The sequence below is a fragment of the Mus caroli genome, chromosome 14 (assembly GCF_900094665.2).
Source record: "Mus caroli chromosome 14, CAROLI_EIJ_v1.1, whole genome shotgun sequence".
NCBI lineage: Eukaryota > Metazoa > Chordata > Mammalia > Rodentia > Muridae > Mus > Mus caroli.
This window is the reverse complement of record NC_034583.1, coordinates 47,278,835-47,301,396: the sequence shown is the minus strand read 5'-3', so window position 1 is coordinate 47,301,396 and position 22,562 is coordinate 47,278,835. Positions and strand designations below refer to the sequence as shown.

The window sequence follows — 22,562 nt, the reverse complement described above, 5'->3', positions numbered from 1 at the left end:
TGTGTGTGTGTGTGTTTGTGTTTGTGTGTGTGTGTGTGTGTGTGTGTGTGTGTGTGTGTGTGGCGTGCGGGTACACACATGTGACACAATGAGAATGTGGAGATCAGAGAACAACTTGCGGAAGTCAGCTTACTCCTTCTACCATTTGAGCCCAAGGATCCAACTCGAGTTGCATGTGTCTGCACACACACATCACGGGCTCACAAAGCCCAGATTAGGGTGTTAGACTCATTGGAGCTGTGTGTGCTATAATGGTGTGAGTGCCAGGAAACAAACCTGAAGGAGCAAGGAGCACTTGTAACCCCTGAGCCATTGCTCCAGCCCTTCAGTTGCTTCTTTCGGAGTATTTTATCGCCAGTATAGGAAAATAAACTAAGATAATCACGGTGACTTGGAAACTAATTTTTAAAAACTGAATGAACATCCTAAGGAATAAGTATTGATAGCTGTTGAAAGACTGTAAATAGGGCCGGAGAGATGGCTCAAAAGTTAAGAGCACTCGCTGTGCATGCAAAAGACCTGGTTCCCAGCAGCCACAGCAGGAAACTCACAATGCCCTGTAACTCCAGCTCCAGAAGATCCGACACCCTTTTCAGGACTCTGTGGGCACCAGGCATGCACACAGTGCACATCCATGCATGCACGCAAAACACTACTACCCATAAAATAAAATGTAATGTTTACAACGATTTAAAAGTAGCTGATTAGCTTTAAACTGCATATATTTCCATACCATGTGTGCACAACTATGGCAGGAATAAATCCTATGTTTTCTGTTTTGCCTACAAGGTAACCTTAAATTCTAATTTTTTATTGCCAAGGGAGTTGACCACTTAGCTTCTGTCTCTCTCTGGAAATAGAGATGGTATTTTATTTATCACTTTTTGCCTTTATTTTTTCTTTTTAGTTTATTAAAACACGGTCTCATCGCCTTATTGTCCAGGCTAGCCTGGAACACACTTTGTAGCTCATGCTGGCCTCAAATTAATGGAGACTATCCTGCTTCAGTCTCTCATGTGCTGGGAGAACAGGAGCGACTACCACACCCAGCTTCATGCAACACTTAACTGGGCCCATGCAGTGTTACGAGGGAACGAGGGAACGTCGCTAGACTTCTAGACGTCCCTCCAGCTTAGCACCAGGAATGAGGCAAGCACATACCTTAGCTTCTTTTGGAATTCACAAGGAGGGTAAATGAATGGAGATGGATCCTGAGATAAAGAGGTTGATTTGATTCACTGAGAGGTGGGGCCGAGGCCATAGAGAAAGCAGATCCCTAAGGGAACCTGGGGCTCTGACTCCGACATTCCCTTCCGTCCTGAGTCTGGTGGCCTCTCGCCATATCCTGTTCCAGACCCTCCTAGCATTCAAAGACTGTGTTTCTGCATTCTGTTTACTTTAAAGGTTTGCTCTCCTTTTCCCAGAATGTTCAAACAATTTCTCTACATTTGGAAATTCTGTCAGCTCTATATGCCACCAGCTTTTGCAGATCTCAATTGCACAGTATTTCCTGGACAATAAAGCATTCTATATAAATACGAGGTGTATAGCGAGCAGGCAAACCATCACTGTCTACAGTCTTTCTCCTCTCACCTGCAGAGCTGAGCTACCCATCATTTGTCCCACTGAAACTAGCTCTACTACTGAGGCTGGAAGACAGAGGTCGGGAGCATCTCTGTCCTACTCCAAATCCCACTAGATTCCTTAGAAAGCAAACTCAGGGCCAGGAGAGGAACAATTACCTGTCATCATAAGAAGAAATCCTCTTGCCATCCATGACTCGTGAGGGTGTCAGGGAAAGCAGACTCAGGGAATACAACTTCTGCAGGAAGTGACTCTCTGTAGAACACAGTACAACAGGGTTCTCAAGGTGGACCCAGCCTCACCAGGACACAGATGACCAGACCCAACTTACCTCTGACCTTGGAATCTTTACTGAAGCGCCACTGAGGCACAAAGACGGTTATGTCACGGTGGCCACGGTCCCAGAAGTACTGTACAGCGAGAGCAATACCCCGACTGGAAAAGTAATGCTGGAGTCCGTGCCTGTTATGGAGAGCGTCGACGTCAGGACCCCGAGGAGGCTGCGGCACCAGCCCCTCAGCGGCTATCTCCAGAACTCAGTCCCACCAGCTACTTACACCATGGCCACATTGCTGCCATCAATGACAATGTGACGGAGATCTGGCTGGCCAGGAACATTGGCAAGGCACAGGGTGAAAGGATCCTGTAAGGCTTCCTGGAAACGCTGCGTGCCAGTCACCAAGTTGCCCCCACGAGTGCCTCGCTTCCATGGAGACCCTCGGCCTCGAGCCCCAGCCTGCTGCTTGTCTCCCCTGTCTCCCCGATCTCGATCTCGATCTCGGTCTCCACAGGGCCATGGGGGTTCCGGCGCGGGCGGAGGGCTAGGCACTCTCGGAGGTGAGGTGCTCCCATTGTGGAGCCGCTGGAGGAGAGAGGCTCCCCGGGTTGGAGCTGCCCTCTGACAGGGCACATGCGCACCTGAAGATTCACCCTGCACACTGAACCCTCCTCTTTGCTGAGGAACCTCCTGTTTCCCCAAGGCCTTTCCCTTCAAGGATGCCACCTCCTCTGCTCCTCCATCTGCTAGCTGTGACCTGTAAGCCACTCCAGGCTCCCAGACCTCTTCCCCAGACAGCTCCTTCCGCCCTGAACCCATGTCCCTGACAGCATCCTGTTTCCTTTCCTCCTTCTCCACAGTATGACTTTGTCCTCTTACTGCTCGCGACTTTCCCGACCCTGCCACTCCGGTGCCTACGGATTCCCTGCCTTCATTCAAGGGAGCCCTGACTCCCTGAAACTGAGGACTCAACAGGCCTGGGCTCCCCACCTCACGAGATGGACCCTGCCCTCTGGATGCCTCCTGCACCAGGCTTAGGAGCTCCTCCTGCACGGCCAGGGGCAACTGCAGCAGGGCCTCTGTGTAGGCATCCTTCCTAGTCTGCAGCAAGGCCAAGAAGTCTCTCAGCACTCCGCCATTGTCAGGGGCTCCGGGACAAGACTGTAGCTGAAGGTCCCAGCTCAGCCGTTGCACTAACTCCTCCACCCGGCTCTGGGCCATCACAAACGCCTCGGTTAGGCCACTGATCATCAGAGAGCCAGGAAGCAGAGGTACCAGGTGGGCAGATGTACTCCAGGCCAGGCAGTCAAGGAAGAAACCTTGGGCTCCCAGAAAGATGCAGTGCAGTCTGGGTGGGTAGTGGATCTCACTCTGTAGTTCTGGGCTGCAGAGCCCCTTCAGGTATTCCTAGATGGGGAGGTCAGAGAGGGAACTTCTAGAAGCCATCCCTTTCAGATTCACTGCTCTCCCTGAGCTCCAAGCTATTACATCATCTAAGTAGATACTGTTTCTATTCACACTGTAGACCTAAGGAAATGTAAGAACAGACCAGAGGGCTGTCAAGTGATGGAGCCTATTGGCCTTGGGTGCAAAGGGGGGAAAATGTGGCCAGCCCCCTCTCAACCCCAGGGAATTCCCTGGCAAGGCCCACCTGTACAGAGGGGATTACCTTACTATCTCCAAGAGCATGAAGTGATATGTTTCTAAAGGCCTGAAGAACCTAGGCGGCACGGCAGAAGTGAAACCAAAATTCTAAATAAAAAGGGCTGCTGAGTTCCTCAAAGCTCAAGAGAGAGGCAGCCAATAAGATTGCCAAGAGGCATTTCCCAGTCCCTCCTCCGACTCGGCCTCAGGAGGGGCAGCATCCTAAAAGGCTTTGTAGCAGCCCTAAAAGGAAGAGGACTTCACCTTGGCTCTACAGACGTTCTCCTTGGGGCCCTCAAGCTGCAACCAGATATGAGGATTCTCTGGGCAGTCTTTGGAGAGGACGCTCATTCCCACGTTGAAGATACGCTCCAAGCAAGCCTGCTGCTCCCGAACCTTGGCCTCGGCCTCCGCAGACACCGCAAAGCGGTCGGGAGTCGGGGAGGCAAACCCCCAAGTAGACATGGCTTCTACCTGGAGTCCTGGAAGGGCAGAGGCAATCTCAAAGTCTCTGTCTTCCTTCAACCCAAATCCTAATCATATGGCATACATCCAACAATCAACAGGTCGCACCTAGTGACAGAACTGGTAAACAACCCCAGGAGATAGCAAGTCCACCTCGCGGGTGGAGAATATAGAAAATCATCTATACACAGGCCTCTCCCTGAGAGTAAGCCCTTCTTAAACAAGGCTAGCTGGGGTGGGCGACTGGCCAGAGGAAACTGATGACCACCGCCCTGGGAAGGGACGAGTGAGAGGGCCTCCAGCTCATTCTGAGGGTCACAAGAAGTGGGTGGTTGAGGAAAGAGTCCCAGAGCTGCTGAGAGGTCTCGGATTTTTTGAGTAGAGGAGGGCCTCTTGGGAAATGAATACGCGCCAGAGGCTCTAACAGTGTAGTGCTGGGGTGGGGGGTTCCCCTGTCCGCCTTATTCCTTCACTAGCCACTCCCACCTCCCCGCCCCCCCCCCCCCCCCCCCCGTTTGTCCACTGCCAAGCATCCCACCCGGGGCCCGGGGCATAGCCCGCCCTCCCACAGCCTGCGGCGGCCGCCCCCAGCCCGACCACCCTCCCGCCGCGGCCTTCAGCTCCCGATCGCCGGGAAGGGGGGCGCCTACCGCCAAAGCCGCGAGTTCCGCCCGCTCCTCTAGGTGCCCGCGGCGGGGGAGGAGGGGCCCGCGCTTCTCCCGCGCCCCAGGGGCCTGGGGCTGGGAGCCCGAACCTAGGAGGGCCTACTCGGATCCTTCACCCAACCTAGACTTCTCTCGTCAACAACGCGTTGTGGCTTTGGAGTCACTTTCCGGCCCGGGGCGGAGCCAGCTCGGCTCCTCCCCCGCTAGGGCCGCACTGGCCAGGGCTCGGGGCAGGGCTGCGCGCCTCCTCCCGGGCTCCGCCTGCTGCCCTGCAGCCGAGCGACCCGCCCTCCACATCCCCTGCGGGGCCTACTGGGTCACTGACATTCACCCCACCCCCAACGCCTCCTGCCAACTCTCACGTTCGCCTCCAGTTCCTGGGGTCCTTGGGAGTTCTGCAGTTGATGGTTCCAAGAGGAGAAGTGACTGGTCCAGAGTCACAAGAGAATCCTGCCCTTGACACAAGCACTTTCACTAAGTAGAGTGGGAGGAGTAGGGGAAGAAGAGGTGGGGAGATGAGGACACACACCTTGCCACAATAAGGAAAACCCCATGGAGAAAGACTGTGAATAATTCTGAAAAGGAGAAAATGAGAAAGGAATTGAAGAAATTTTGTTTCGTGTGTGTGTGTGTGTGTGTGTGTGTGTGTGAACACACCCTTGTGTGACTAGAGCCCTCATATCCTCTCTCCATTCCTCTTCTCCCTCCCAGGGCCCAACTGCTGTCACTCCATGCTCTGCCAAGGAGGAGGGATCCGCAGAGACAGCAGTAGTAAGGCCAGGCAGAGCTGTGGGACACAAAAAGATACAGGGAGGGGAGTGCCTGGGCTAGGTGCCAGACTCACAGAGGACAGCAGAGCAGGGCAGGAGTACTGAAGCCTTGAAGCAGAGGAGGGAGAGCCAAGGGGACAGAAGACAGAAAAATCTGTGAGTTAAGAGGCACCTAGCAAGGATGGGGACCGAATGGCACAACCCCAAGCTGTCTTTGGCCCTGGTGCTTCTAACCCTGGAGGCTGGGTGGGCTCAAGAAGGGTCAGAGCCTGTCCTACTGGAGGGGGAGTGCCTGGTGGTCTGTGAGCCAGGCCGACCTACTGCAGGAGGACCTGGAGGAGCAGCCCTGGGAGAGGCACCCCCAGGACGAGTGGCGTTTGCTGCAGTCCGAAGCCATCACCACGAACCAGCAGGAGAAACCGGCAACGGTACCAGTGGTGCCATCTACTTCGACCAGGTAATCCCTCTGCCTCTGTCCAGAAGACATGCAAGGACCTGGACTCTACTGTCCAAGCCCCTTTGCATACCTCAGACTCCAAGGAAACCATCACCTGCATCTCTTGCTCCACCTTCCTCTAAGATGGCCACTGACCGTTGGTTGGCCTTCATTCATTCATACACACAGCCACCGTAGCCCTTCCTCATAGTTTTTGACTCTACACATTCCTGTCACACCCGTTTGCCACCCCTTCTATCCTCATCCACTGCACAAATGCCAACCCAGTGATGCTCCTGAGCTCCCGCACCCAGAATCCCTCTTAACACAATCTGCTTCCCACAGGTACTGGTCAATGAGGGCGGTGGCTTTGATCGGACCTCGGGCTGCTTCGTGGCCCCCGTCCGTGGAGTCTACAGCTTCCGATTCCACGTGGTCAAGGTGTACAACCGCCAAACTGTCCAGGTGACCTAAGTGCCAGTCCACCTCCGGGGGAAAGGGAGGGTCATAGTGGACCGCAGCACATCCCTGGATAGCCCTTCTATTGACCTGTATCCCAGGGACCAGGAGAAAGGGAGGAAAGGCTAGCAGGGTATGGCAGATGTACAGAGTCCAACACTGGCCACCCCTCAGTGCTCACTGGAGAACCCACTGACCCTCAAGTTCCCAAAAGAAAACTCTTGGGAAGATGGGGAGCGGGGTGTCCTGAGCTAAGGACTAGGACATAGATGCTAACTGGGCTCCCCTCCCCAGGTGAGTCTGATGCTGAACACATGGCCGGTCATCTCAGCCTTTGCAAATGACCCTGATGTGACCCGAGAGGCAGCCACAAGCTCTGTGCTGCTTCCCCTGGACCCGGGGGACCGTGTGTCCCTTCGCCTGCGTCGGGGGAATCTTCTGGGTGGCTGGAAGTATTCCAGCTTCTCAGGCTTCCTCATCTTCCCACTCTGAGGACCCAAGCCTTTAAACTGAGATGTCTAGCATCTTTTAGCCCTTCCCTGCCCCAGAAACAAAGTATCTTTGGAGCAAGAGAAAGGCCCCCCTCCAGGCTGCCTACGTGCCCACTTCCTTGCATGAGATCATAGTTAAACACCCAAGGCTAGGAGCAGAGCAGAGCTACGGAACCTCTAGACAAACACGCCTCACTCAGCCTCACTCAGGTCGCCCTCCGGGTCTCCTGCTGCCCCTCCTGCCCCTCCGCAGCTCCAGCTTAAGGCAGGGTTTGCTAAGAGGGAAGCTTGCACTTCTTCACAGACTCCACTCCTCCTGTTCTCCACCCCAGCTTCCTGCTCAGCGCTATTTGGTGACAGGTGGCGCAGGTAAGCTTGACAGGCTCCCACAGGGGCCCAGATGGACCAGCCCCATAGTACCTGCGGGCTCCATCCTGTGAGGAATGCCAGCAATGAGAGCTCTCGGCCAGCACCCTGTGAACAGGGCTGACAGCTCAACCACAAAAAAGGAGTGCGGGGAAGGCCACAGAGCATCCGTAGCTTGAGAGACAAGATGGGGCCATGTGCCTACCCTGAACATGTAAACATTCTGCAGGTAAACTGGGACAGTCAGAAGGCAGGAATCCTGCCGTCCATCTGTGCCAGATCCCAATGGACTCTGGCCCTCATCGCCTGACCAGAGGCTTATGTGTGTGTGTGTGTGTGTGTGTGTGTGTGTGTGTGTGTTTGCTCTGGCTAATAGGGGAAACTAGAGCAGGTATACGGACCTGGAAGCAGAGTCAAAGGTCATGAGTGAGTCATCAGTAACCACATGTCCTCTCCCTCAGCCACCTCCTACAACTGCCCCACCTTGGAAATCTGAATTTCAGTCACTCCCTACTCCTGATCAACATGTAGTTCCTCCAGCTGTCTCCCAGCTAATTTCCCTGCAGTCTGCTCCTCCCATCGTTCTTCCTCTACTTCTACCGTCTCACTCTCCTTCTAAGGTCTCCTGTTACCTGGGAGTCCATGACTCATCCCCCCCAACTACTATCCCACCAACATCAGAAACTCTCTTTTACCCAGTTGTCCCAATGGTCCAGCATGAACAGACCTACCTAGAACAACTGGGGAGCTGCGGCTGTTAAGACGGTGAACTTGTCCTGTTCGTGAGGGTGCGGTGTGGAACAGGGACTGCAGGACTGCAGCATGTTGAAGAGAAAATAAATTCAAAGCTGGGCATAACAGTCAAAGTTTTTAAAGTTCTATAATATATAGTACTCGTGCTAAATAAATACCAGGGCAAGTTTGTGGTTTTTTGTTTTGGTTTGGTTTTTGGTTTTTCGAGACAGGGTTTCTCTGTATAGCCCTGGCTGTCCTGGAACTCACTCTGTAGACCAGGCTGGCCTCCAACTCAGAAATCTGCCTGCCTCTGCCTCCCGAGTGCTGAGATTAAAGGCGTGCGCCACCATGCCCGGCAAGTTTATGGTTTTAAAATAAAAATCTAGGTGTTTATTCAGGAGACAGAGGCAGGTGGATCTCTGTGAGCTTCAGGCAAACCATAGTAAAGCCTGTCCAAAAGAAAGACAAAGAGACAGAGATAGAGACAGAAACAGAGACAGAGAGAGAACAAAGAAAGAAATAAGGATGGAGGTGTCACTCAGAGACAGACACTATACTAATACGCATGAAGCACTGGGTTTGAACCCCAGCACTGGGGTAGGTGGGTAAGGAGTAGACAAGAGGGTGGGGGGAGCACTTTCCTTCAGCATTTGTCCTTACTTTGTGGCCAGGAAGAATAGTTTAAACAAGATAAGATAATATTTCTGTCTCATATGGAAGAATCTGCAGCTGGGGAGTTCAGGATAAACAGCTGCTTATAACCACAAAGCCCAGTCTTCCCTTTTGGGATGCCTCTTTGGCATGCCTCCTCATGGCCCACGATGGCTTCATGCAGGTCAGCATTACATCCCAGCAGCGCTGGAAAGAGGGAGAGAAGAAAGAACACAGCTCCTTCCTTGAAAGGTTTTCCAACCGCTGACAGCTGCCTACACACATTTCTGATTGCATCTCATTGCCAGAATGGAGGCACACTTGGCCACACCAAGCCAGGACAGGCAAGGAAACAATCTTACCTTTTTTGTCGTATTTTCCATGTCCATCACCAGGGACGTGTGTGTGTGTGTGTGTGTGTGTGTGTGTGTGTGTGTGTGAGAGAGAGAGAGAGAGAGAGAGAGAGAGAGAGAGAGAGGGACAGAGAACAACGAACAACTTTAGGTGTTGGACCCCACCTCCCACTATGTTTGAGACTCTAATTTTTCACTGCGTACACCAGGCTACCTATTCTGGAAGCTTCTGGAATTCTGCCTTCTCCTTAAAGTACAGGATTACAAATGCATGGACTATGGCTGGCTGGAATATGAACTCAGGCCAACAGGCATGCACAGCAAGTGTTCTAACCACTGGACCACCTCCAAAGCCCGTAGACTTTATTCCAGGCAATCACGTCCAAAAGTCAGGATCTTATAGTAAGGAAGAAGAATAATTGGACATTGGAAGTTTTTCAGAATACAATAGACTAGATCACCCCGTAAACACCGGGAGGTATACGATGCTGTTTACTTATTGCACCTTCTATATGTCAACAGTCTGGAAAAGCATGTCTATTCTCTGATAAAGTTTCACAACACTGAAAATAAGGTGGCAGGTGGTGGTACCCTTCCTTCCCAGAAGGAAAGAGAGAAGAAGCCACTTCCAAATTCATTTAGCGCTCAGCCCCTTAGAGCTGTACTGCTAATTTCCTCAGGGGCTTCTGTTTTCCAGCTAAAAGCCTCAGGCACAGCCCCACCCTCTGAGTGGCTCCAGCCTAAACCTGCCACATCTTTCTGATGTCCATAGGAAAAGTTCCTGGAGGTTGAGGATTCCGTGCTTAGACCGGACCCACCCAGAATATACAGAGCAATCTTTCTATTTTAAGGTCCCCACCAGCACTGTATTTGCAAACTCCCCATGCCATGTAACAGCATATTGAGATATCTTGGTGATTAGAGTATAGACTCTGAGATACCTGCATAGCCCAGACTTAAAATCTCAAGATGATGTTTTGAGAAAACACTTGGCACAATTCACCCACTGAGATACCCAAGACAAAGAAGATCAACATAGGTTTTTGGTTTTGTTTTATTTTTTAGTTTATTTTTATTTTATAGTGTTTTGCCTGTGCACCACATACATGCAGTTCCCTTGGAGGCCAGAGGGGGGCCTCGGATCCCTTGAGACTGAGTTGCAGTGGGCAGTGAGCCACCTTGTGGGTGCTGAGAGTGTAAGCTGGATCCTCTACAAGAGCAGCCAGAGCTCTTATCCATTACTCCATCTCTCCATCTCGCTCCTCCACTCACACACACTCTGGTTTTAATCATTTTAGAAGGTAAATCAATTCCTACCCAAACAAGAATTCATTGGTTGATAGTCCAAGACTTCCTTGCCATGAAGAAAATGCCCCTCTTTTCTTTTGACCCAGAAACAAAAGAAACAAAAAATTGTGTTCCATTTTATCTTTAGGCCACATAGCTGTGTGGCCCTCTTTTTTACATTTGAAGACCAAATACAAACTTGGTCTGAGTGAGATAGTATCCATTTCATAACTACAAATTCATTTGTATGATAGTGGGAGTGGAGGTTTAAAACTGGACAATCCAGCTGGGTGGTGATGTCACATACCTTTAATCCCAGCCCTCAGGCGACAGAGGCAGGTGGTTATCTGTGAGTTCAAGGCTAGCCTGCTCTGTAGAGTGAGTTCCAGGATAGCCAGGGCTAAGCAGAGAAACCCTGTGTTGACAAAAAATAAAACAAAATAAAACTGGGCAATCCAGCCTAGTGTGATGGTACACACCTGTAAACTTGGCACTTAAAAGACAGAAGCAGGAAGATCTGGAGTTGAAGACTAGCCTGGGCTACATAAACTCTGTCACACATACACACACAAAACTTGTATACTGCTGTAGTGATGTGTTTGCTTTATCAAAATGCTCAAAGCTTTTAAAAGCGCCGACCTATTAGACTTGCAATTCCATTAAAATATTCAGGAGAATTTAATTGAATTTGTAATCGGTGTTTACGTGATTTGACTTGTAAAATTTGTTGTAAAAATTGTTGATTTGTTGGCTATGTGCTTTTGTGATCCATTTTGCTTAAGTAGGTTTCTATTAAATCCTGAAGAAAGCCTCGAAGGCACTGACTAGTCCTTTGTAGGAACCAGAGCTCCTTAGACTTGGAAAGCCTAAAAAATAGAATCCACTGTCAACTTTAACTCTGCCCTCTTCCTGGCACCTAATTTTCACATAGGAAAAGGGCCACCTAGTGCAGACTGGGACTGGAGCCCCTCCCCCAGGGCTCCCACGCCAGTCTCTGCCTCTTCCAGTGCTCTCTGGAAGCTGAACTTCCCCTCTGATCCAGGTGTCTGTCTTCCTCCACCAACACAGACCCTGTTTCCTCTGAGCACACTCCTTGCTTATGGCTCTTCTCCACTCCCTCCCTTCAGCAGTTAGGTTTAAGAGGTTGCATCTCTTAAATCTAAAAGAGAAATAGACAAGCCGGGAGGACAAGTAGCCATCTTCAGCTCTCAAAACCTCTGAACCCTCAGCATCAACTCCTCCTCTTTAGACCTAGATGTCATGATATAAACATCTGTGACCAGTTGCTTGCCTAGGAAGTCACTGGTGAAGTCTGGCTCTGTTGCTCCACCCCCACTGCTCTGCCCAGTCACCCACTCCTCAGTGGTCACTGCTGCCTAGGCTGTCCCTGCAGTCAGATCCTGTTGCCCGTGTCCTAACAGTGTGCCTGCCACTTTTTGTTTGCTCATTTCCTTTGTGTTGAGTCAGGGTCTTGCCAGGCTGGTCTCAAGCTCCACAGTCCTCCTGCTTCAGCTTTCTAAGAGGCTTGGATTGCAGGCATGCACCACCACGCCCATCTCACACTTAAATGTGGGTTTCTCTCAGGTTCTGTCCTGAACTTCTTTGGTCTTAACACACTCTCAACAGCACCCATGTCCATCCACACAGTGAAAATCTCCCCATGTTTACACCTTCTCAGCAGTAACCCTTCTGAACAGACCCCACATTCCACCTCTGCTCAACCGGCTGAGACGCTGAGACATGAATCAAAGGCTCCACTCACACGTCCCTGTTCACTTTGTAATTTGAGCTTTCCTGTTGCCCAAACCAGAAACTGGCTTTTCTCCAGAGGACTCCCCCTCGCCCACTACAGCTGCTGGTTCTGCTCGTTGCTTTCCAACTACCCGGCCATCAACTAATGATCCTTTAGCCAGATTTCTAGAAAAGTTCCATAAACTGCCCCTGGCCTCCAGTTCTCCTCAACCCCCAGTATGTTCTCTCTACTCCAGAATTGCCTTGGGTGTTGGAACAGAGTGCATATAACCTTTACGTTGTGTGAGATGTCTCACAATCCAGCTGTTGGAGTGGAAGTCTCCCTAGCTTCATCGCTCATCACTGGCAAGAACATGAAGAAATAAGAAATCGCACCATTCAGCTGACACTCCTCAGAAAATATAAGATTGAAGTCAAAACTTCCTAGGATCAAGAGGATTGTTCTTGGGCTCAACAGGAAAACAAACAAACAAACAAAAAACATGGTATGTTTGAATTTGTGAAGCGTCTCACTCTGGACCAAACTGAAAAGGAAAAGATGATTTTGTATTTTAAATTTTATTTCATGTGTGTGACTGTTGTCACATACTACTTGTGTGTATGTGTGTATGTGCATGCACTGTATGCATGTCTCAGGCAGGCGAAAGTCAATAGAGGGAGCGAGGCTCTGTGCTCTGTGGGTGCCGGGAAACAAACTTAGTTACCTCTGCAAGAGCTACACTGATCTTAGCAGCTGAGCCGTCTCTTCAGTGCCCAAACTAACACTATGGGATTGTTTTAGTCAGGGTTTCTATTCCTGCACAAATATCATGACCAAGAAGCAAGTTGAGGCCGGGCAGTGGTGGTGCACGTCTTTAATCCCAGCACTTGGGAGGCAGAGGCAGGCAGATTTCTGAGTTCTACAGCCTGGTCTACAGAGTGAGTTCCAGGACAGCCAGGGCTACACAAAGAAACCCTCTCTTGAAAAACCAAAATAAATAAATAAATATGAAAATAAAAGAAGCAAGTTGGGGAGGAAAGGGTTTATTCAGCTTACACTTCTACACTGCTGTTCATCACCAAAGGAAGTCAGGACTGGAACTCAAGCAGGTCAGGAAGCAGGAGCTGATGCAGAAGCCATGGAGGGATGTTACTTACTGGTTTGCTTCCCCTGGCTTGCTCAGCCTGCTCTCTTATAGAACCCAAGACTACCAGCCCAGAGATGGCACCACTCACAAGGGGCCTTCCCCTCTTGATCACTAATTGAGAAAATGCCTTACTGCTGGATCTCATGGAGGCATTTCCTGAACTGAAGCTCCTTTCTCTGTGATAACTCCAGCTGTGTCAAGTTGACACAAAACCAGCCAGTACAGTGATGCACTACTAAAATACAGAGACACCATAGACTGAGACATTGGGGTGTAACTCAACAGCAACATAAAAAATGTTTGCAGAGAAGGCATGAGTGACAGACAGTTCCTGAGTGGCAACAGATACGTCACACAGACCCAGCCTCTGTTCTAGTCACATACACCTTCAGTGAGTTGCCTCACCTCTCCGTGCCTCATTTTCTTCATCTGTAGTAAAATGGAGCTATTAAATGTGTCAGGTCTGGAAAGCAGGTAGCCCAGTGCCTGGCAAATACTCAGTATATATGAGTTGTTAATGTGTGAATTAGTAAACAGTAGAGAGCTGTGGGGTCCCAGGGGTCTTGGGTAATCTCCAAAAGCAGATAGGATGCTTTGGGTTCTAATGGCCCTTTACCTGTTTCAATGTCTCTTTCCTCTGGGTGTGCTCAGGTTTACAGTGAACACAAAGGTTTAGCCTGGCACAGTGGCATCAGACTCACAGGTGCTTATGTGAGTTTTGACCCTAGAATGGGAGGGCTGTATGGTTTGCATTGGGTGAAGGGGCTGTCTATTCGGTGACTGTCTACACCCCTCAGTCAGATATGAGAAAGCCCAGCTACCAGTGCCCTGAGTGAGAACACCGTATGTTGAAACAAAGGCGCTAGTGTCTGTCAGTTAGCACTGTCTGCCTGCCGGACTGTGGGCAAACTTTACTTACTCTCCAAAAAAGCAAAGGGAATCTTAGCCAGGCATGGAAGTCTGTGCCTGTAGTCTCAAAACATGGGATGTGGACGCAAAGGGTAGGAAATTCTAAGTCAGCCTTAGCTATGTAGTAAGTTGGAGGCTAGCCTGGGTTCCATGAAACCCTGTCTCAAAATATATATATATATATATATATATATATATATATATATATGCAGAGAGACACATAAATCTCTACTAGAGCCTTGTAAAGTAACAACACAGATCTAGAAAAGGACAGGAATCTGCTGACCACTTATCAAAACGACCTTCCATTTCAGCATCCGTAATCTCGCACTCTCTGCCCTGCATGCACTACCTAGGGACCTTTGCTTTTGCAGGAGGGGCTCTGGGATGACCTTTCTGGATAACCACAGGTCCTGAGCCTCCGACTTTGCTTCGTGGGCTCTCACTTGCCTTGTATCAAACCACGCTATGTTGGGTCCGCTTATCTCTCTCCTTCGCCTGACTTTGGACTCCAGGAGGGAAGAGATTATGCCCTTCACATTACCTGCTCTCCCCTCCACTCCTAGACAGAGCATGACACACAGTAGGTGTGTTTTGAACAGAAAATGAATGGGGTCACATCTGCACTCTCACATCCCTCCTGCACACTGTAACCATCCCAGCACTTGGGAGGCAGAGGCAGGCGGATTTCTGAGTTCGAGGCCAGCCTGGTCTACAAAGTGAGTTCCAGGACAGCCAGGGCTTACACAGAGAAACCCTGTCTCGGGGGGAAAAAAAAAAAAAGGGAAAGAAAAGGCAGCAGCAGAAAGCCAAGGCCCAAAGTCAGAATGCTTAGCCAAGAGTCCTTACTTGAAGAACAGGGGTTTCCAGTTCAGGAAGAGCAGTGAACCTCCACAGATACTGGCCCCCCCCCCTTTTTTTTTTTAGGTTTTTCGAGACAGGGCTTCTCTGTATAGCCCTGGCTGTCCTGGAACTCACTCTGTAGACCAGGCTGGCCTCGTACTCAGAAATCCGCCTGCCTCTGCCTCCCAAGTGCTGGGATTAAAGGTGTGCGCCACCACCACCCGGTACCCCCCCCCCCTTATCCCTCCAATTCGAAAAAAAAATTAAACATTGGCTCCATTTTAACTGATTTATTGAAAAATAAAAATCACTTGAAAGCATATGATGGGAATTGTACTAAACAGAAAGAGGTGTTTGAATATAGCCCTGGGGCTGGAGAGTGAGGCTGACTAATGTAGGAAAAGGGGGGGGGAGGGGAGGCAAAGCTAAGGTGGTGGGAAAAAACAGTACCTGCTAAAAATTCTACAGCTAACCTTTCAGCTCCCCGGGGAGCTCCCAGCATTTATTCCTGGGCAGGGTTTGACAGCTGGATTGGCTGAAGAACAGCATCCAGGTAGTTTATCTAGAAGGGTTAGGAAACGAAACGGCATCAAAGGGAACAGAGGTACAAAATCTGAAAGGATTCTCATGTTGCTAGAACCCCTATCGTGGTGAACCTGAAGTCAGGAAGGTTCATCCGGGTCCCAGCTCAGCCACCAGCTAACTGTGTGACTGTGGGCAAATCATTTCCCTCTTTCCTCTGTTGTGAAAGAAGCTGGGCTCAACGCCAACCTAGCCTCAGGACCCAGCATTCTGCAAAATCCTGTCTGGCAACCTGAGCTCAGCCAGATAACCGGATCGGCTCCTCGAGAAATGAGCTACTAGGAATCGGAGCCAGAACGGCCTGGTGCTGGCCTTTCTCTCCAGATCTTGAGCTCAGCTGTGTGGAAATGCAGAGCGGTGAGAATCAGCCCTCATGATAATGAGAAGCCCACACCTGCTGCGACAATGAGCTGGGCACACCGGCTGTGAGGGAGCGCCACACAGAGGCAGATTCAGGGTACTGCAGCTGATCAGAACAAAGCAGTCCCATCGAAGGAGATGGGTAAACTGCAGGCAGGAGAGGGTTGTGAGCTTTGGCAGGGGGTGAGAGGAGTCAGAGGAACAAGAGGAAAAGCCACCCAGTGCCCGGCCGCGTGTCAAACTACCCACATCAGATGCCCTCCCCTTAAAGCAGAGCGTGAACACCACTGAACCTAATAGAAGCAGCTCTTCCAGTACAGAGGCCACGCTTGGTATCAAGGTCCTCGACTCCTGTGAGGTGACCACCATCACAGCAGGGGTCAGGAATCATCTCTGTTGACTGGAATCAAATGAGGTAGGCCAATTCATCCCCTCCCACCACCTCCCCTTACGAACAGGTAGGTGGCTTATGGCTGATCACCTCCACCCAGAGCCAGCAAGCATCCTGGAGGCACGGGAAGGCTACTGCTGTCCCGGTGCTGGCAAAGGAGGCCGACTGGAGAACTGCTACCTTCTTGCTGCCAGTGTCTGTGCCATTGAGAACTCCTCCAAGAGCAGAGGCTTGTCAGATGCAGGATGTAAGGGGAGGCACTCGCATAGGGGGAGAGCTATGATACCCACTCGGAGGTCAAAATCCACACTGTGAAATGTAATGTGTTGGGTCTAAGACACTGGAGAGGGGTGCACACACCAATCTACACCTGAGCGTGTAAGAGGGGAAAGGTGGCACTTGGGGAAGATCATGAGCCCGGCCTACTTTGTTAAGGAGACTCCTTTGCTCCCAAGGGTAGAACTGCCAGAGCCCAGAGCCCCCACAGGACAACTTTTGACACATTCTCCAAACACCCCTACCTGGGGATGTGTTATAGGGACATCCACCCCTAGCTCAAGGCAATTCAGCAAAGCTTTACAAAGGGAACTTCTCCGCACAAGGCACAACTGAGGGGGGCCCCTGACCGAAGAGCTGAGAGCACTGCTCAGATCAGAAGGGAGGACTAGCAGCAGAAATGCAGGGACCCGAGCGGGCAGATCCCCAGCTGCTCTGACTCACTGCTCCACGTCGAGGGACAAGGGCGTGTCATGCTTGGGAAAGGCCTTCATCAGACTGCTAGGATAGACACAGCCCAGCTTGTCTGGGACTGGGAAGCCCCACACCCTATAGAGTGATAGGCTCAACCGGTCCCCAATATAGAAAGGACCCATCCATTTGGCACTGCTGCCATTCCTGGGGAGAGACAACAAGAGGACCTGGTCGCCCACGCTCCACTCGTTCTCCTGGGTCTCCCTCTTGAAACGCCTGTTCTCGGCCTTCTCGCTGGCCTTCTCGGCCACTCTCCAGTGGAGGTCCAACAGCTCCCGCATCAGCTGCAGCAAGAAAGCATCCATCTTGAGCCCTTCAATGTTCGCCCAGCTCATCTCCCACCACACGGGCTCCATCAGCTTCATCTCTCCCCCAGTCAGCACCTGGAACGGTGTGGCCTCTGTGGTGGAGGCCCTAAAAGCCAGGTGCAGCAAGGGCAGAGAGGCCGCCCACTTCTTGCCATACAGAAAGATGAACTCCTTCAGGGCCCTCTTGAATTCCCAGTAGGCCTCTGAACTCATCAGGCAGGGGAACTGGAGGGCCCTACTCAGTGTAGTCACTTGGGCTCCCAGGGCCAGCCCACAGCTCACCAGAACATGCCGGGCAAACTGGGGGCCTTGGGCCGCCTCCAGCCTGATGGGAACACCCCACCTTGCAAACACATGCTGGAGGAGCACCTGAGCCACAGCCACGTGCGTATAGGGCTTCAGAGGGAATGCCTCCACCCACCGGGTGTTGGCATCGGCCACAATGAGCACGTGCTTATGTCCCTCCTCACTTACAGTGACTGGACCCACCACCTCAATCTGCAGACTGGACCAAGGAGCTGTCGACCTGAGAGGCCATGGGGACTCGATAACTTTCAGCTCCCCGCCTATGAGATTCCGGGGGATGCAGAACAAACAGCTCCTGCAGTAATCTCTCACGTGATCCTGCATCCCAGGCCACCATCCCAGCAGCCTCACCGTCTTATAGGTGTCCTCTAGCCCCTGGTGTTCCCCAATGGGGCTGTCATGCACAGAGAAAATCAGATCCCTCCGAAGTTGCCTTGGGACTACCCAAACCCTGGGATGCCTTTCCCCCTTGAACATGAGCAGGCCACTGTCTTGGTCCAGGCTGAGTGAGTTAAAGGCAGAACTGAAAGGGGAGGGCCCGGACAATTTCTGTCCTGCCTGCAACTTGGCAATGATATCGGCCAGGGTGGTATCACTCAGCTGTAAGGCCAGCAAGTTGGGCTTCCTGCCTTTAGGATGAGGAGTCACCATTGGCACTGGCACATCCTTTGGCAAATCCCACCACTGCCCGCCCCCTTGGGCACCCTGCTTGGCCAAAGTGTCCACTGTCACAGCAAACAGAGAGCCCCGATAAGAGGTTCGGTAGATAAAGGGAAGGGGTGAGAAGCCAGACGTGAGAGAGATGATGTAGGAGAGCAGACTTGGATGAGGTAGTGAAGCCCCGTCAGATGACAGGAAGCCCCGGACTCTCCAGAGGGGCAGGAGCTCCCAGAGAACGCTGAAGATCCAGTTGCAGTGGGTGAGGAAAACCACCGGGAGCTGGGACTGGCCGAAGCGCTCCAAGCCGCAGGCCACGGCTGCCAGGTGGGCGTATGTGGTTGTGTAAGGAGAACAGGAAAAGGCAAGGGAGACTGGAGGGCTGGTGGGCGACAAGATGTAGAGACCAAAGCCAGCGCACAACTCGTCGTCACGGTAGAAGCAATAGCCAGACACATGGACACAGATAAAAGTAGACAGGTCAGAAGAAGGAGGCAGAGGCTGGAAAACTCGGGGCATGGAGGAAGGGGGTGTCAGCAGCTGGTTCTCCCCCAGCAGGCCCTGGAGAAGGGACAATTCCAATTCCCTCTTGCCTTTGTCCTGCAGCAAGAGAGACCATCGAATCAACCACGCTTTCGAAGCCCTACGGCTATCCCACGCCTCATTATCCACCGTGGTCCGGGAGGCATAGGAAAGACGTAGAACCACTGGATTGTCTCCAACGCATCGGGCAAAATGCTTGAGGGCCCAAGCCACAGCATAGGGGCTGTCCCCCCCTGACTGAGGACCCTCGCTGTCTTCATCGGGGAGGAGAGGTTTTGAGGTATAAGCGATGGGGTGCTTCCTTCCTGAGTGCTCCTGGTGCAAGCTAGCTGTCAGTGACACTTGGCTGACGGTCACTTCCAGATAGAAGGGCAGGTTGGGGTTGGGGGTTGACAGGCAGAGGGCGCACACTAGGGCTCGTTTCAGGGCCAGGAAGGACTTCTCGTGCTCCTGGTTCCACTGCCAGTCCGGCTTCTGCTTGAGGAGGCCGTGCAGGGGGCCCACTAGATCTTCATAGTCGGAGATAACATCCCGGTGGGAATCCATGAAGCCCATGAAGAAGGATAGCGCGGTGAAGTTGCTCGGGATGGTGAGCTGCGCCAGCTGGGCCAGAACCTGCTGACAGGGAGCCTTCCCATCCCAGGGGACATCCAGGTACGGAGAGGACACCACAGGCAGAAGGTCGATGTCTAAAGTCCCCTCAGAGGGGTCATGCAGGCTGAGACACTGGAGGATTTCCTCGGAAAAGGAAGGGCACTCGACCCCAAACACCGACACGGGGTTAGCGTCCTGTTCATCTTCTTCATCGGGCTTTGGGATTCCTGGCTCCTCTTCCAGGCTTCCCTCCCCCTTACCCCCTTCTTCTACATCCTGTGGATCCTCCAAAGGTTCGCCGTCCGCGTCATCACTCAGTTCAGAGATGCTGGCTGAGCTGGGAGGCAGGGTCTTCCACACCTTCAAGAAATTGCCAATGTCCATGTCCAACCTATTGCCAAAAACAAGTAGAAAAATGAGAGGGGCGGCCCCAACCCCACAGACTATCGAAGGGGAAAGCCGCACACGGGTGGCCACTCCACAGAGCCCACTTCACTCGTGGTAGGGGTCAGTCAGGAGCCAGCCCGTGAATACTTGGGTTTCATGAGCTTACACATGCTAGAACTTCACTCAATAAGGGTTCTTCTGTGCTTTGAGGATGGATCCAACCGAACCCTTACTGACTGTAGCTTTTAACTGTCAGCTGCACACAATCTACAATCAGCTGAGAAGGCGGTCTCAGCAAAGGACTGTCTAGACCCAGTACCTGTAGGCAGACCTGTGAGGGATTGTCTTGATTACACTGAAGTCAGAAGACCCTCCCACTATGGACGGTTCCATTGGGGCAGGGGGATCCAAGATTGCAAAACAGAGCAAGTGAGAGGAGCTCCAGCAAGCTCTCTTCTGACTGCAGACATAACGTGGCCAGTTCTTCTCAAGCTCCTGTCACTGGGACTCCCCTCCCCCAAGCCTATTGAGCTGAAATAACCCTTTCTCCATAGGTTTTTGTTGGGTTTTTTTGTTTGTTTGGTTGTTTGGTTGGTTGGTTGGTTGGTTGGTTTTTCGAGACAGGGTTTCTCTGTGTAGCCCTGGCTGTCCTGGAACTCACTCTGTAGACCAGGCTGGCCTCGAACTCAGAAANCCGCCTGCCTCTGCCACTCTGCCCGAGTGCTGGGATTAAAGGTGTGCGCCACCACGCCCGGCTTTCCATAGTTATTTTTGTTGGGATATTTTATCACAGCAGAGGACAAAACAAAATAAACTAAGACCGTGGATCACTTAAGTCAGTTTTAAGCCAGTGGCTTGGTAAGAGATGACTGGCACTATTACCTCAGGATGAACACTCCAGGGGAAGGTCAGCCCTGGAGGGGAAGCCTAACACACAACAGAAAAGCCTCAGCTTCGTTTCCGCTGGCGGAATGAGATGAGAGACAGCCGGGGTGGGCAGGAAGCAGTGTCCTGTCCACGGACCCCAGAGCACGGGGGATGGGCAGTAAGTGTGGCTCAAATGGCAGAGAAGCCAGAGGGTCAGAGTTGCCACAAACTAGTTCTGCCAAAATGACCTTGGAAAACTGACTTGAGTCTCATCTATGAAATGAAGATTATGGTCGTTTACACCTAACTGAAACTGTGAGCATCAAAGGAGAGGAATGTGGAGGCACTAATGTAGACATGGCTCTCTTGAACACGAGGAAAGAAAAACAAGCCTGTTTCCTGTCACACGTCACCAGCAGCCAAAAGCAGAAATAGTCAAATGACCCCAGCCCGAAAACAGGTTCTTTCTGCCTGCTAGGCACACATGGAATGGAGTGCCACACAGCTGCTCAAAATGTGCCACATCAATTTGCATGGCATAGCTCCGAAGACAGCAAGAAAAGGCCCAAACGCCAGTTGTGGAAATAGGCATGAAAAGGCTCATGGGAAACATTAAAAGCGTAATGTAAATGGCGGCTAAAAACAGAAGTGGATGCTCACAGTCATCTATAAGATGGAACACAGGGCTCCCAATGGAGAAGCTAGAGGAAGCACCCAAGGAGCTGAAGGGGTCTGCAACCCTATAGGTTGAACAACAATATGAACTAACCAGTAACCCCAGAGCTCGTGTCTCTAACTGCATATGTAGCAGAAGATGGCCTAGTCGGCCATCACTGGGAAGAGAGGCCCCTTGGTATTGCAAACTTTATATGCCTCAGTACAGGGGAATGCCAGGGCCAAGAAGCGGGAGTGAGTGGGTAGGGGAGCAGGGCGGGAGGAGGGTATAAGGAACTTTCGGGATAGCATTTGAAATGTATATAAAGAAAATATCTAATAAATAAATAAATAAATGGAAAAGAAAAAGAAAAAATGATGACTAAAAGCATCAAAATGTGGCAGAGCGTGAAGGTGTAAACCGTCAAACTGTCCTATTCACTACTGAGAGCTAGGTAAACGTTGACTAGCACTAAGTTTCTGGTCCAAGAAATGCCTGGGACGTAAAGGCTGACAAATTACCTGTTTGGCTTCTTCAGAAATTCCTCCAAGGTGGGGCCATCACGGCCCAGGGGGTCATCTGGTACCATGAAGAGACTCCCGGCAAAGGTGAAGGGCAGCAGGCTAGACCCACAGGACAAAGAGGCAAGGTCAGAGGTGAACCCAAGAGTCAGCCACACCCTGTTGCCTCCACAGGTCTGTCTGTCTGTCAGCCTGTCTCTGTCTCTCTCTCTCTCTCACACACACACACACAAACACACGCACACACACACATTTACCAGCAGGCACTGGCAAGCCCTGCTCTAAGGCTTCTTTTCCTGCCCCAGTGTCTTCTCTGCCACAGGCTGTCTGACATCACTGGGAAACAGCGGCTCGGGTCCCCAGAAAGTCTCACCGATCTTTGACCATCAGTTTCTTGGAATTATTCATGAGGATGTGGATCTGCTCATTGGTGACAATGACTCCATCCGTCTCCTCTGCCAGCTTTACCATGAACCTGCAAGAGAAAAGAGAAGTCACTAACGGTCCAGCAACCAACCTCCCCTCTCATCTTCTGGACCCTCTGGAAAATGAACTAGAAGTCTCTGGAGGGTCAGAAAAAAACCTCTGCTCTCTGTGATTCAGCCAAGACTATAGAGAACATCCTCTCTTCCGTGTGCCCATCTGGGATCCCAGCATCCCCCCAGAAGGTGTATTTGGTTGCATAGAGCTCCCCAAATGTATATACAGCCACACACCCCTCTCGCATATGCAGGCTCATGCCACACAGAACCCACCCTCTGGTTCATGTTCACACATGGGTAATTTCTTTTTTCTTTCTTTCTTTTTCTTTTTTTTTTTTTTTTTTT

The 22,562-nt window shown here is 51.3% G+C and overlaps 3 protein-coding genes across 4 annotated transcripts in view; 1 reads left to right on the top strand and 2 right to left on the bottom strand.

The window, feature by feature from the left end:
- Positions 1-4,821, bottom strand: part of Khnyn (KH and NYN domain containing) — a 13,969-nt gene extending 9,148 nt beyond the window's left edge. For both annotated transcript variants that reach the window (XR_003834803.1, XM_021181344.1), the window contains exons 1-5: positions 4,621-4,821; positions 3,770-3,987; positions 2,142-3,268; positions 1,916-2,046; positions 1,743-1,839 (exon numbers count right to left, since the gene is read on the bottom strand). Coding sequence is in view for 1 of the 2 variants with exons in the window: in XM_021181344.1 (XP_021037003.1) it covers positions 1,743-1,839; positions 1,916-2,046; positions 2,142-3,268; positions 3,770-3,970 (1,556 nt within the window). In the remaining variant the exon portion in view is untranslated. The remainder of the gene's footprint in view (positions 1-1,742; positions 1,840-1,915; positions 2,047-2,141; positions 3,269-3,769; positions 3,988-4,620) is intronic.
- Positions 4,822-5,321: 500 nt separating this feature from the next.
- Positions 5,322-8,017, top strand: Cbln3 (cerebellin 3 precursor). Its single transcript, XM_029468711.1, has 3 exons — positions 5,322-5,862; positions 6,187-6,306; positions 6,595-8,017. Exons 1-3 carry the CDS (start codon positions 5,587-5,589, stop codon positions 6,790-6,792), a joined length of 594 nt encoding a protein of 197 aa, XP_029324571.1. The 5' UTR covers positions 5,322-5,586; the 3' UTR covers positions 6,793-8,017.
- A 7,072-nt stretch (positions 8,018-15,089) lies between these two features.
- Positions 15,090-22,562, bottom strand: part of Nynrin (NYN domain and retroviral integrase containing) — a 22,546-nt gene continuing 15,073 nt past the window's right edge. Inside the window, exons 6-8 of the mRNA XM_021182441.1 lie at positions 22,109-22,210; positions 21,736-21,837; positions 15,090-19,696 (exon numbers count right to left, since the gene is read on the bottom strand). Of these exons, the coding sequence (XP_021038100.1) occupies positions 16,864-19,696; positions 21,736-21,837; positions 22,109-22,210 (3,037 nt within the window). The 3' untranslated portion in view covers positions 15,090-16,863. The remainder of the gene's footprint in view (positions 19,697-21,735; positions 21,838-22,108; positions 22,211-22,562) is intronic.

What these genes read in the sequence shown, in the direction of transcription:
- Cbln3 (XM_029468711.1), top strand. Translation starts at nt 5,587, where the DNA reads ATGGGGACCGAATGGCACAACCCCAAGCTGTCTTTGGCCCTGGTGCTT. An exon ending in GTGCCATCTACTTCGACCAG is followed by an intron (nt 5,863 to 6,186) that starts GTAATCCCTCTG and finishes TGCTTCCCACAG; the next exon opens with GTACTGGTCAATGAGGGCGG. An exon ending in ACAACCGCCAAACTGTCCAG is followed by an intron (nt 6,307 to 6,594) that starts GTGACCTAAGTG and finishes TCCCCTCCCCAG; the next exon opens with GTGAGTCTGATGCTGAACAC.